Below are 13829 nucleotides of genomic sequence, written 5' to 3'. Positions count from 1 at the left end.
TCTTTTATTGATAGCTATAACCCCTTCAATACTACTGACTATTCTGACATAGTAACCTGTCTGTTTCCCCACTAATGCATCTATTCATGACATAATTTCTTTTGCTTTGTTGTAAACGACAGATTCTTGCCCAATAAATGACATCACATTTTATTTGTCTTTGTTTACTGAGTACTGTCTTTGTTTATCAGTATCATTTCTGTTGGTCAATGTTCTACAGCAGAACTGGTGGTGTCAAGAACTTGTCATGTAGAATCATCTCTTTTTTCAGTAAAAGACCATCTGTCCATGCCACTGCCAATGAAAGTCTTCACTCTGTAAAGACAAAGAAACAAGAATTCAAAATCTACTTATAAGTTACTGCTGAAGAATAACATTGTCTACTGGCAAACAATAGCAAACTCCTTCTGGCTTAATAAGCCTCCAATTGCCTGCACGGGACTTGTAGGCAATGTCCTGGGGATGGGAATGGGGCTATCAAAGAGGTGGTAGACCACAGCACTTGGCTGGTGGATCATATTTGACTAGGACTGCAATCCTATCCACACTTACCTGGGAGTAAGCCCCATTGATTACAATTGGATTTACTTCTGAGTAAATCTGATGGCTAGGATTGGGCTCTCCATGTGTCAAAAGTTGTGTAGCCCTGGAATCTATGAATTCACATGTTTCATCTAATTCTCTGTTGCTTTTCTAAATTCATGTTGTGTTTAAGGTGATATTGAGTCACCTTATGTTAGATCAAACTGTGATGTTTGAACTGTGATGGCTTATTCCCAGCAGTTCAGAGCTGATGATTCTCCCTGAAGAATTATCAGACATGGAGATGGGGCACCTGGCAACATGTATGTGGGAGTGAAAACAGGGTTAGTTCCAAGCAGGGCCCAATACATTATGAGAACCTTTCAGGGGCATCTCTTCACCTGGCAGCTGTTCTTTGTTCTAGGTTTTGCATACCTTCTTCTGTCTCATGGAAATGACAACAGTGGCCAGATGAATCTCTCCTCAGAGACTGGTTCCCAGTTTGCTGTCAGGAATTTTGAATGTTTCATCAATGCTGCTGCATAATATTGAGGGTACCTCAACAATGGCAGCCATCCATTGACTGAGACATTTCCCATCTGCCCCTGAAAAATGGCAAAATTTGCTTCACTAAAAGTCTATGGTAGATAAATGTGGGGTGGGGCATTTTGGCTAAGCCCAAATTCATAAACACAAGCCCTTATTAGGGTCATCAACAGATGATCATGCACACATGAGCCAAGAATATTTATAAACTCACTGGGTGACCTTAGAACACTGTTTCTCAACCAGTGGTATGGGTTAGTACCACTGGTATGGGTACCACTGGTAGTACTTGTGGTGGGTCTGGTAGTACTTGCAGGACCTCTGGACGTATGCTGCCCAGCAGTGAGACCATCAACGTGACCCAACAAACAGCAGTAGAAGGCTCAGCCCCATGGGCAGAGCTCCAGTGTGAGCTTTTTTCATGTTTGAAAAAACCCTGTGTATGCTCTGAGCCTCTTACTGGTTTTGTAGTGCCACATCTGGCCTCCCAACCCAGAAGTAACTGACAATTATGTAACTTCCAGTGGTACTTCCAATAGGTGGACCATGAGAAATGGTACAGTGGGGAACGAAGGTTGAGAAATGCTGCCTTAGAGCAATCACTCTCTCTCCCCAATTCCAACTTCACCAGGTTGTCATAGAATATGAGATAAACCTATACTGATTTCCTTAAGGACACAAATGTGATAAAACAATAGACATATATGTTATCTATGAAGGACATTATTTAGATGAGGTTGCTGTGTTTCATCAAGGAGATTTAAGGCAAGGCTGCTCTCAGCACTGGAAGTTAGAGAAAGACACCTAACTGCCCTGCTAGCCAGGTGACTCTCCCTGTATTTGCACTCTGTGCTGTGGGCAGGCTGATTGTCAGTCCAAAATCTTGGCAGGCCTTGCTAAAACGATCCATGAGCTGCTGGAGATCTTTGGCAGAGTGGGTAGTGACAGCTGCATCGTCGGCAAAGAGGAAGTCACGCAGACATTTCAGCTGGACTTTGGACTTTGCTCTCAGTCTGGAGAGGTTGAAGAGCTTTCCATCTGATCTGGTCTGGAGATAGATGCCTTCTGTTGTAGTTCCAAAGGCCTGCTTCAGCAGGACAGCGAAGAAAATCCCAAACAAGGTTGGTGCAAGAACACAGCCCTGCTTCACTCCGCTTCGGATGTCAAAAGGGTCTGATGTGGAGCTATCGAAGACAACAGTGCCCTTCATGTCCTTGTGGAAAGATCTGATGATGCTGAAGAGCCTGGGTGGACATCCGATCTTGGGGAGAATCTTGAAGATGCCGTCTCTGCTGACCAGGTCGAAAGCCTTTGTGAGATCTATGAAGGCTATAAAGAGTGGCTGTCGTTGTTCCCTGCATTTCTCCTGCATTTGTCTAAGGGAGAATACCATATCAGTGGTGGACCTGTTGGCTCGGAATTCACACTGTGATTCTGGATAAACGCTCTCTGCAAGTACCTGGAGCCTCTTTAGTGCAACTCGGGCAAACAGCTTTCCTACAACGCTAAGGAGAGAGATGCCGCGGTAGTTGTTGCAGTCACCCCTGTCACCTTTGTTCTTGTACAGCGTGATGATGTTTGCATCCCTCATGTCTTGAGGTACTCCACCTTCTCTCCAGCAGAGACAGAGGATTTCATGCAGCTCAGTGACGATGCAGCATTTTAGGACTTCAGCAGGGATGCTGTCTTTTCCAGGTGCCTTGCCAAAGGCAAGGGAGTCCAGGGCCACGTGAAGTTCTTCTAGGGTTGGTTCACTGTCAAGCTCTTCCAGCACAGGCAGGCACTCAATGTTGTTCAGTGCTTCTTCGGTGACTACATTTTCTCTGGAATATAGCTCAGAATAGTGCTGCACCCAGCATTCCATCTGCTGCGCCCGATCCTGAATGACCTCGCCTGTGGCAGACTTCAGAGGGGCAATTTTCCTCTGTGTTGGACCTAGGGCCTGCTTGATACCGTCATACATCCCCTTGATGTTGCCCGTGTCAGCTGCTATCTGTTTCTCAGAACAGAGCTGGAGCCAGTAGTCGTTAGCACATCTCCTGGCAGTCTGTTGGACTTTGCTGCGAGCAGTTCGGAGGACCTGCAGGTTGCGCTCACTGGGACAGGCCTTGTATGCTGCTTGAGCTCTCCTCTTTTCCTCAATGACTGGTGTCAACTCCTCAGAGTGGGCTTCAAACCAGTCTGCCGCCTTGTTGGTCTTCTTGCCGAATATGGACAAGGCGGTGTTGTAAACGGTATTCTTGAAATGCTCCCATCTGTTGGATGCGTTTGCGTCGGCCAGGCCTGGAAGAGATTCCTCAAGTGCTTGTGCAAATTCCTCCACTTTTCTCTGATCCCGGGTCTTGCTGGTATCAATGCGAGGTCTTCCTTCCTTTTTCGTGTGATACAGTCGCTTTGTTTGCAGTTTCACTCTGCTGCACACCAGGGAGTGGTCAGTGTCGCAGGCAGCACCATGATAACTGCGTGTGATCTTGATGCTGGGAAGGCTGGAGCGTCTGGTGAGAATCAGGTCGAGCTGGTGCCAGTGCTTTGATCTTGGATGTCTCCAAGAGACTCTATGTTGGGGCTTTGTGTTGAAGAACGTGTTGCTGACACAGAGACCGTGATGACAGCAAAACTCTAGCAGGCGTTGGCCATTTTCGTTCATCCTCCCAGTGCCAAACTGACCTAAGCAAGTGGGCCATGAACTGTTATCAGCACCAACTCTAGCATTGAAATCACCGAGGATGAACAATGGCTCTTTTACAGGGATTTTCTTGACAGTGGTGGCCAGGTCATCATAGAATTTGTCTTTGGCTTCTGCTGGAGACGACAGAGTCGGTGCATAAGCACTGATGAGAGTGACAGGTCCTGCTGATGACTGGAGCTGCAGGGACAAAATTCTTTCACTTCCCACAGTAGGTGGGATGATGGATTTAAGCAGGGTATTTCTGACCGCAAAGCCAACGCCATGTTCCCTGGTTTCGTTTGGTGGTTTTCCCTGCCAGAAAAATGAGAAATTTCTCTCCTTGACAGATCCAGAATCTGGCAGCCTAGTCTCTGACAATCAGCCTAGTGGACTGACAATCAGCCTGAAGAAAACACAGGTCATGGTTCAGGATGTGGACTCACCTCCCTGCATTACAATCTCTGAGCATGAACTGGAGGTTGTCCATGACTTTGTGTACCTTGGCTCAATGATCTCCGACACTCTTTCTCTCGATACCGAGCTAAACAAGCGCATCGGTAAAGCAGCTACCACGTTTTCCAGACTCACAAATAGAGTCTGGTCCAACAAGAAGCTGACGGAACATACCAAGATCCAGGTCTACAGAGCTTGCGTCCTGAGTACACTTCTGTACTGCAGCGAGTCATGGACTCTTCACTCACAACAGGAGAGGAAACTGAGCGCTTTCCACATGCGCTGCCTCCGACGCATCCTCGGCATCACCTGGCAGGACAAAGTTCCAAACAACACAGTCCTGGAACGTGCTGGAATCCCTAGCATGTATTCACTGCTGAAACAGAGACGCCTGCGTTGGCTTGGTCATGTCGTGAGAATGGATGATGGCCGGATCCCAAAGGATCTCCTCTATGGAGAACTCGTGCAAGGAAAGCGCCCTACAGGTAGACCACAGCTGCGATACAAGGACATCTGCAAGAGGGATCTGAAGGCCTTAGGGATGGACCTCAACAAGTGGGAAACCCTGGCCTCTGAGCAGCCTGCTTGGAGGCAGGCTGTGCAGCATGGCCTTTCCCAGTTTGAAGAGACACTTTGCCAACAGTCTGAGGCTAAGAGGCAAAGAAGGAAGGCCCATAGCCAGGGAGACAGACCAGGGACAGACTGCACTTGCTCCCAATGTGGAAGGGATTGTCACTCCCGGATTGGCCTTTTCAGCCACACTAGACGCTGTGCCAGAACCACCTTTCAGAGCGCGATACCATAGTCTTTCGAGACTGAAGGTTGCCAATACTGCTGTGGGCACTGGGAAGGTAGGAAAAGCCATCTGATTGCCTAACTAATGAGAGATTCTTCCCTGTCTTCTGCTAATGTGCTGCAATGTGCAGCAGAGTGACCAAAAAAATAGGGAAAAATCATCCTATTGCCTAAGTCAGTGGTTCCCAAACGTTTTAGCACCAGGACCCACTTTTTAAAACACAATTCTGTCAAGACCCACCTAGATTTACCAGACTTTGAAAAAAGGCCATCTAGAAAGAAATAATATAATTTATTTATAAGTACTAATAACCAAAAAAAGACCCTCAGACATTTATCCCCCTGTATCTACACATGGTTGCAAACTTCAGGAGCTTAATTCTTTGCAGGGCAGTTAGCAGATACAGTATCTGATTTTTCAATAGCCTTGGGGCTTGGGGCATTTAGTTATCTGATCTTTCCATCACCCTTTGGTGACCCACCAAAAAACAGTTTGGGACTGATTAACCACAGACTTAACCACTGGCTTATGTAATCCAATGACACTCCCATATTCCTATGCTTTACTGTGAACTGCAGCATACAGTGCAGGAATACAGATGGGGTATAGCCTGTGGAAGATGCAGTTGGGGACATATTCCTACCTTCAAATGCTGTGCTGAAAAGTTGGACACAAGGAAGCATCAGTATGTTGTTTAGCCAACTCCTTGCTCTTTAAACTTGTCATCTAACTTCACAGGGCTCAGTCTAAAAAACATCAGCAAAAGGAAGTAATTCCAAAACTGCTTTAAGCCATGAATCAGGCTACAATGCCAGGGGTTGTATTTGGGAAGGGTTATGATCTGGTTCTGACCTAGATTACTCATCTATTCCTCTTTATCCTTGTCTCTTTTTATGTGCATTTATTATGTAGTCTGTGTGTAGTATGTAGAGAACCATAGTAGGAGAAGAAAAAGAATTTCAGGATTGAAGGGAAATATGAAAAGAAATCTCAAGATCCTTGAAATAATAATCCTCAGTCATTTGTCCCATTTTGATAACTTCTTTCTTATTCCTAAAATCAGCACACAACAGGTGGAAGGAAGGAAGGAAGGAAGGAAGGAAGGAAGGAAGGAAGGCTTTTGCTGAATATTCCATCACTTCTAACTTGTTGCCCCAAAAATATTGTCTGATCATTTTTTTCCCCCACCCTTTTGGTGGAACAGGATCAAATGTATTTGTAATTACCTTTGTGAGCCTTTTGATGCATGAAACTGGTTTCCAATATCATGCAATTTGGGGTCTTCCTGTGTTGTGCTGGGAGCACCAAATGCTGCTACACCCTGCGAATCTTGAACCTTCATGCTGGAGGCTATGATGAAACAATACCAAAACTTTCCTTCTTTTTTTGTGCTATCAGTTGCAGGGCTCCAAGTGAATCTTTGATTTGGAGTGATGTAGAAAAACTCTGAAGAGCACAATCTTGAAATCAGCTACTCCTGTCTTGGTCACAAGAGGAACTATTTATGAATACAAAGGCCAATTAATGCAAAGTGTCTCAGGTTTTCCTGTGATTCATGCCCCAACCTGTGGGATTTCTAATTACTCAGATGGGACCCTTGGTAATGTCAATAACTATTTCCTAACATTATTACATGCAGCCAGAGCAGTACTGCAATAGCAGGGGAGTATCAAGAGCCTGTCTCCCTCCACTGTCCTGACAGACAATATGTGAAACATGTCCTCCACGTGTTTGTAGATATGGAAGTGCAGTAGTCATGATCTTTCTCAACTCAGGTTGCAATCCTATAGCATGCTTACCTGGGTTTAAAGCTCCACTGAACTCAATGGGTTTACTTCTGAGTAGGCATGCAAAATGATTGCAGTATAAGAAACTGAAGCAAAACATAGCACCTGCTTCACACATCTGGTTATCTGTATAGTGCAAGGGTATCAAACGTATTTCATACAGTGGGCCGAGTAGCATTCATGATGCCTGCTGAGGGCTGGTGACGTCATTAAACAGGAAGTGATGTCAATTAGCAGGTCATGACTAAAAATAAGCACTCCAAAGGCTGGATAAAGAGCATCTGCCCACATCTGGCCCGTGGGCCTTATGTTTGACACACCTGGTGTAGTGGATAAAACAGACCAGGTACAGCCCAATCCTCTCCCCCCCCCTCAACCTGTGCAATGCAGAGACACTGACAGAGTGTGAGTTGAATGGCTCAGTAGCAAGCTGGGGGGTGGAGCTGTAATCCCATGTGAGGCCTCCCTCCTGGGGGAGGGGAGGTGGCCAGCCCGCATGGCCTTTCAAAGGGGGCCCCCTCATGGAGGCCTCAGAGTAGTTCACCAGAAGTAAAGGGGTGGTTGTGTCACCTGGCTCCCCCTTTCTGGGTTGGCAGCTTTTGCCTGGGTCAGGAGTGGGGCTGCTATCAGCACATTCTCCTGCCTGCTCTTCCAACTCCCAACTGCCTTGTCATCCCTGGCCCCTTGGTTTATGTAGGGCAGGCCCCTCCTCTTTGGCCCCTCCCCTTCCCTCACAGGGGTGGCACAAAAAGGGTGTGCCTCTGGGGCTGCCCTCACCTGGGACTACCACAACTGCCTCTCGCTGTCTCCCTCCCACCTCCTCTCACCTGGAGCTGCCAGGGTTGGTCCTGAGATGGCTGGGGAGGCTGCTGCCTCTGCCCTGGTCTCTGCCTCTGGGAGGTGGGCTGGTCCTGCCCACCTAGGTCCTGCAGCATTGCAGCTGACATCGGGAAGTCCAGTTGCAGGCTCCCGACGACATAGCCAGGTGCCTTGCCCAGCAAGGCAGATCCTGGCTGGCTGGGTGGGGGAGCGCTCCCCTTCTCCTCCGAGATGGGGGAGGGGCGGCTGCCCGGCAGCCTAATGGCCTGTGTTCTGTCTCCCTCCTCCCTCCTCCATGGTGGAGGGGGGAGCAGGGGGTTTGGCACAAGGTGTTCCTTTGCTGTGCTTTGCTGCCCACAGGAGTGTCCAGGCAGCATATGGGGAGGTGGCCCCATGTTCCACTGGCTTCCTCCCAGATCCTCTGGTCCAGAAGTCTAAGTTGGGGACCTGTGGGAGGAGGGGAACCTATACATCTCTATACATCTTTTGATGTATAGATCTCTATACATCTTTTGTGTCTGCAGTCCTAAACTCCTAATACTATTCCCTTTGCATTGATGTGTAAGGTCTTAAGGAATGGGAAATTCCATGTGACTGGTCAAATCTGTTGCAGAGAAATCTGCAAGTCTGGGGATCAAGAAGAGTGAGAGAAGGTCAAGTAAAGACACACCTCCACAGGTCAAAGAGGGTCAAAGTCAAGATCTGGTACAGGTAGCCCTCTGGATAGTATACAGCCCCATGGTGGGTGGAAAACAGCATTGTACCTATTTTCCAACACCTTTTGCGTGGAATTCAACTTGGACACATGGTAAATTATAGCTCATCCAATTTTATAATGTAATAAGTTACTGTAGCCAACTTGGTTTTTGCATTGGAAGCTAAGCAGACATTATCCAGGTTCAGAATTCGGTATCCTTTCTCAACTTATTCACAAATATGCTTACAAAATTCATCAACCTATGATTTAATCAGCCTTTATTCAAGTAATAATATTTCAACCTTTTATCTTTTCTTTTTTATAAGATAAGAGGATCTCTAATAATGTAGCATGAGCTAAGTCGAATATTCTAATTACTTACATCTTTAAATCTTAATAATCTAAATTCTCACCCATATAAACATTATATCTCCAACAGCCCTTTAAAATCTAATCTTCAAATCTGCAACTCATTAAGGGCCCAGTCCTATCCAATTTTCCAGGGCCAGTGCAGCTGTGCCAGTGGGGTGTGTGCTGCATCCTGTGATGGGGAGGAAGTCACAGAGGCCTCCTCAAAGTATAGGAACATTTGTTCCCTTAGCTCAGGTGCTGGAAAGTTGGATAGGTTTGGGCCTTAAGTCATTATTCTCTCTTACATGCAGAAAATCAATAATTGTTTTCCAATCCTTCATAAAATTTTCTGCTGATTTCTCTTTAAGTAAGTTCGTTGGTTTGTCCATTTCTGCAAAATCCATAATCTTCACCATTCTTCTATTGACAGAGTGTCTGTCGTTTTCCATTATTGTGCGTAAAGTATTCTAGCCGCACTTGTCATATATAAAATAAAATTTCAAATCTTTTCCCCCACATAATCTACCATACCCAACAAAAAGACTTCAGGTTTCATTTGCACATTTGTTCTTAAAATAAACTGCATCTGTGTGTGTATTTATCCTGTACTTTTTTGCTTTCATACATGTCCACTACATATGACAAAAATCCCTCATGTCTTTTTTTACATTTCCAATACTTGTTTGGCACATTTTTGTACTTATGGTGTCATATACCATCTATAAATCATCTTATAAACATTTTCCTTGATGTTGACATTTAAAGTAAGTTTCATATGCTTTATCCATAATTTCTCCCATTTTTCCATAGAAAGCTCATGACCCACATTTTTAGCCCAATGAATCATATGTTCTAATTTAACCTGTTCATCTTCTGTTTCAAATTTCAGCAAACTCATAAATTTTAGACCAGGGCAGCCACTATAGCACCTGCTGCATCCTGAAGGACAGGACAGCAGGGGACATGCTGACCAGATGAGGTGAGAAAGGAAAAATTTTCCTTACCTCCTTGACCCTTAGAGGCTTACCTCCTGGACCCTTAGAGGCTCCTCAAAGCTATGCCAGCTCTTTTTCTGGGGGCAGGTCTGGGACTGCGGCATAGAATTTAGCTGGCACTGGTGCCACTGAAGTCCACCTTGAATCACCACCAATCTTTCCTTAATACACCCCTCAACTGGGGGCAGATCCAAGGGGGGCATGGGTGCGTGGTGCCCCCCCAAGCTGTTGTGCCAGTGGGGAAGGGCAGTGGCGGAGGGCAAAAGGGCAAAGTGGGCAAAAGCATGGATCAGGGTTTTGCTTTTTTGGTCACATCAACAGTGCAGCGCTTCTTCGTGGCCTTTTTCTGTGAGCCACCTTGTGTTTGGGGGAGGTGGAGTGGCTCTCCCCTGCCCCCTTAGCTACTGAGCTCTTGTTATACCGCTCTGTCCTGGCTGCTTCTCCTTTGCTGTCCTTTTGTTATCAAGCTCTGAGGTCAGCCAGTGCTCATCAACCAGGGAGCTGACCTCTTTCTGGAGCCTCTTTGTCCTCGTCCCCCATCAGCCATTTTTTTTTTTTTTTTGTGGCAGAGTTGATTTGCAAAACATCCGGTGCAGACAGCGGGCTACAATCCTAGCCACACTTTCCTGGGAGTATGACCCATTAACTGTAATGGGACTTACTTCTGAGTAGACATGCATAAGATTGGGCTCTCAGACAGCCATTTGTGCCCCCCCCATCGGCAAAAACAGCAATTAGCCAACTGGAGCTGTTAGGACACACACACACACACACACACACACACACACACACACACATATTAGAGCCAACCCCAAAAAAGGGGGATGGGTGGGGAAAAAATAAAGGATGTTTCATGGTGAAACTTGGGGGGAGAAGGAGGGCAGCTCTTGAACTTCTCCTCTGTTGAGACATCATTTGCATAATGAGAGAATCCCAGTCTTTCCTACCTTAAGCTTAGGGCCCAGTTCTATCCAATTCTCCAATGCTGATGCAATTGTACCAATGGGGCATGCGCTGTGTCTTGTGGTGGAGGGGCAGTCACTGAGGTCTCCGCAAGGTGTGGGAACATGTGTTCCTTTACCTTGGGGCTGTATTGCAGCTGCACTGGTGCTTAAAAGTTGGATAGGATTGGGCCCTTAATTAGATTAGCTGATCCTTGGTGCAGAAAAAAACAACTGATAAATTCTTGCCTGTCATAGAATTTCCCTGTTAAAGGCATAGGAGACCTGTGGCTTTCCACATTAAATTTCCAAAGCAGGCTTTCCACATTGTGTGGTATGGGCTTGTTAAAGAAGCAGAATCTGGCTAAATGATCCTGTTTGGAAGTGTTTGTAACTGATTAGCTACACCTTTGTTTTGAGTCTGATTTAAATATGCTCATTTTCCGGGCACTTTCACATTGGAGAGATCTGTGTTGATGTCAAATGAAAAACTAGAAATATAGAGAGCTGAACCCCAGGAAAGAAGATGGTGTTTTATGACTGGCTTGCAGGATTGGATGCACTGATTATAGTTCATGAAAAGTATCCTATTCAAATGTGCCATTCTGAGCATTATATATTATAATGATGATAAATGGTATGTCTAACTCTATGGACCCAAACACCTTTAACTTGTAAGTAAATTTAAGGGTACCCCTTGGAATGGGGAGCATAATTGGGAGAAAAAGGAGCACCCACTGGGTGGGGCATCTGACGGAGCAGTCCAACTGGGAGCCTAGGTCTGCCCACCCAGCAAATCTTGGCCATGGAGGCCACAAGTTCAACTGGGAGCCCTGGTCTACCTGGCAAATAGATCAGGGCTCCAAGTTCAGATGGGAACCCAGGTCTGGCTTACCTGGGTACTGGAGTTAAGCTAGAGCTCATGCACCCCCCCCCCCAACACAAACACTGGATCCACCCCTGCCCTCAACTCACCTTTCCACCCGCAGAATTCCCCAGGAGGCTGGTCTGTGGAGCACTGTTGGTGGCATATGGCCCTCTGGGCCTTATTGATTTGAACAAGTTGACCAATTGTTACAAATCAATAAGCATAGCCCATTTTAGTCTATATGACAAGGTCTCATGTCTCTGTGTGTAGTACCTGGGCAAACTTCAGTTACAACATGATCATAAGAAAACAATCTAGCAACATGCTTCTAGTTCTGTATTATCTGAAATCAATACAAGGCCAAGGTATGAATGAATGCACAGCATGTACAAGGTCCTTTGTTACCCACACCAGCCACTTGTCTTCCAGTGGAATGTGCAGAATTTCTTAACCTTTTCTATTCAGAACTATATCCAAATGTTTTCCAGGTTCATAATATCTAAAATTAGTAGTAAAAGAACTCCAAGTTTTTGTCACCCTTAGGGCACAATCCTAACCGGCAGTTATGCCAATATAGGTGTCCCTGGAGGGTCGCAAATGTGCCGTAAAGAATGTTTGCGACTCCTTAGGCGGGAGATGTGTCGGCACATTCAGATGCGCCGGCACGTGGCAGAAGCCTCCGGCACGGCTCCTGTGTTGCCGCTTGTGTTGGCGCGAGCGCGCTGACATAAGTGGCAAAGGTAGGCGTGGGGGGCATGGGGAGGAGGCGGGAGGGGCGTTACTGGGTGGGGGGAGGGCGGCCTGGGGGCGGGCGCAAGGGGAGCCGGGGGCGGGGCCAGGACCCAGCGGTTATGCTGGATCCCAACCCCCATCCCCAGGGCAAGCGGAGTGGCTTCAAGCTGCTCCGCTCTCCCTGGATTTGTGCCACCTCTGGAGGTGGCGCAGGTCCGAGGAGACCCATGGGGTGCATAGCCCTTACCATGGGTAAGGGGAAGAGCTTCCCCTTGCCCGTGGCTGAGCTGCTGCTTGCTGCAATCCTGCGTTGGATGCAGTGCAAGCCTCCTGGCTTGCCTGCTCCAGTGCGGGTTAGGACTGCGCCCTTAGAATCACAGTCTGATTCAAACTATTTTACTCTTCCCCACCCTAGCATAAATGAGCACTAGTTCTTAGAACAGGCTTGCCCAACTTATGTTGAAACAAACCAAATAAACCCATTAACTATATGCTGGGTCAAAACAGAGTTCATTGAACATTCTGCTTTGTTACCTTCCTGATGCAGACAAATACATGGCTGGTGATAAAAGAGGGCTGGTGAGGGTTCATGGGTCATAAGCTGTGTAGGCATCTTTGATTTAACTGTGATAAACAATAGAATAGTATGTATCGGAATTGCAACTTCTCTGATTTCTTAAACCATTTTAAGGCTTGCAATCACCTCATTTCCTGGCATTCATGTGGACACTGCTTTGTTCCATAACTTGCTAATGCCACTTTTGATTTCCTTGTTCTTTAGACTATAGATAATTGGGTTTAGTAATGGGGTCACAAGAGAATAGGAAAGGGATAGCAGTTTGTCCATTGATGGATTATAACTGGATTTTGTCTTTAGGTAGATGCAGCTACCAGTACCATAAAACAGGGTAACAACCACTACATGAGAGGAACAGGTGGAAAATGCTTTATATCTATTTTCCGATAAGGGCATTGCAAGGACCGTGGAAAGAATCCCAATGTAAGAGAGAATGATTAGCACGAATGGCATCATGATCACTACCATGGCTACTGCAATTACTTGGATCTCAGTTAGAAAAGTGTCTCCACAAAGCAGTTCTAACAGGGGCTGTATCTCACAAAAGAAGTGGTTGACAATCACACCACAAAACGGCAGTCGAAATGTGCTAATGGTGTGGATCAGTCCAACTGCAATCCCACAAAAGTACGTCCCAACCACTAATTTGATGGAGATACTTCTGTTCATAATGATAGTGTAACGCAAAGGATGACATATGGCAACATACCTGTCCAAGGCCATTACAGCAAGAAGGAAACACTCAGCAACTCCAAAAAGCAGAAAGAAGAACAACTGTAGCGCACATCTCAACACAGTAATCCTTTTATCTTCTGTGAGCAAGTTCTCCAACATCTTGGGGATGGTGACGGACAAGTAGCAGACCTCCAACAGAGCCAGGTGCATGAGAAAAAAATACATGGGACTGTTAAGCAACCGATTGGCTTTTACTATCACGATTATCAGGATATTGGCAAACAAAGTGATTATGTAGAGAGACAGCAACAAAACAAACAATAACTTGTGAAGCTTGGAAGATCCGCTGAAGCCCAAAATTATGAACTCAATCTCGGCAGTTGAATTCTCTTTTCTCCTCAT

The 13829-nt window shown here is 46.2% G+C and overlaps 1 protein-coding gene across 1 annotated transcript; it reads right to left on the bottom strand.

The window, feature by feature from the left end:
* Positions 1-12893: 12893 nt before the first annotated feature.
* Positions 12894-13829, bottom strand: LOC136652442 (olfactory receptor 10A3-like). The gene has a single exon (XM_066629382.1). The coding sequence runs from the start codon at positions 13827-13829 to the stop codon at positions 12894-12896; it is 936 nt and encodes a 311-aa protein (XP_066485479.1).

The sequence above is a fragment of the Tiliqua scincoides genome, chromosome 5 (assembly GCF_035046505.1).
Source record: "Tiliqua scincoides isolate rTilSci1 chromosome 5, rTilSci1.hap2, whole genome shotgun sequence".
Taxonomy (NCBI): domain Eukaryota; kingdom Metazoa; phylum Chordata; class Lepidosauria; order Squamata; family Scincidae; genus Tiliqua; species Tiliqua scincoides.
The sequence above is the reverse complement of the archived record's forward strand: the minus strand, read 5'-3'. Positions and strand labels throughout refer to the sequence as shown.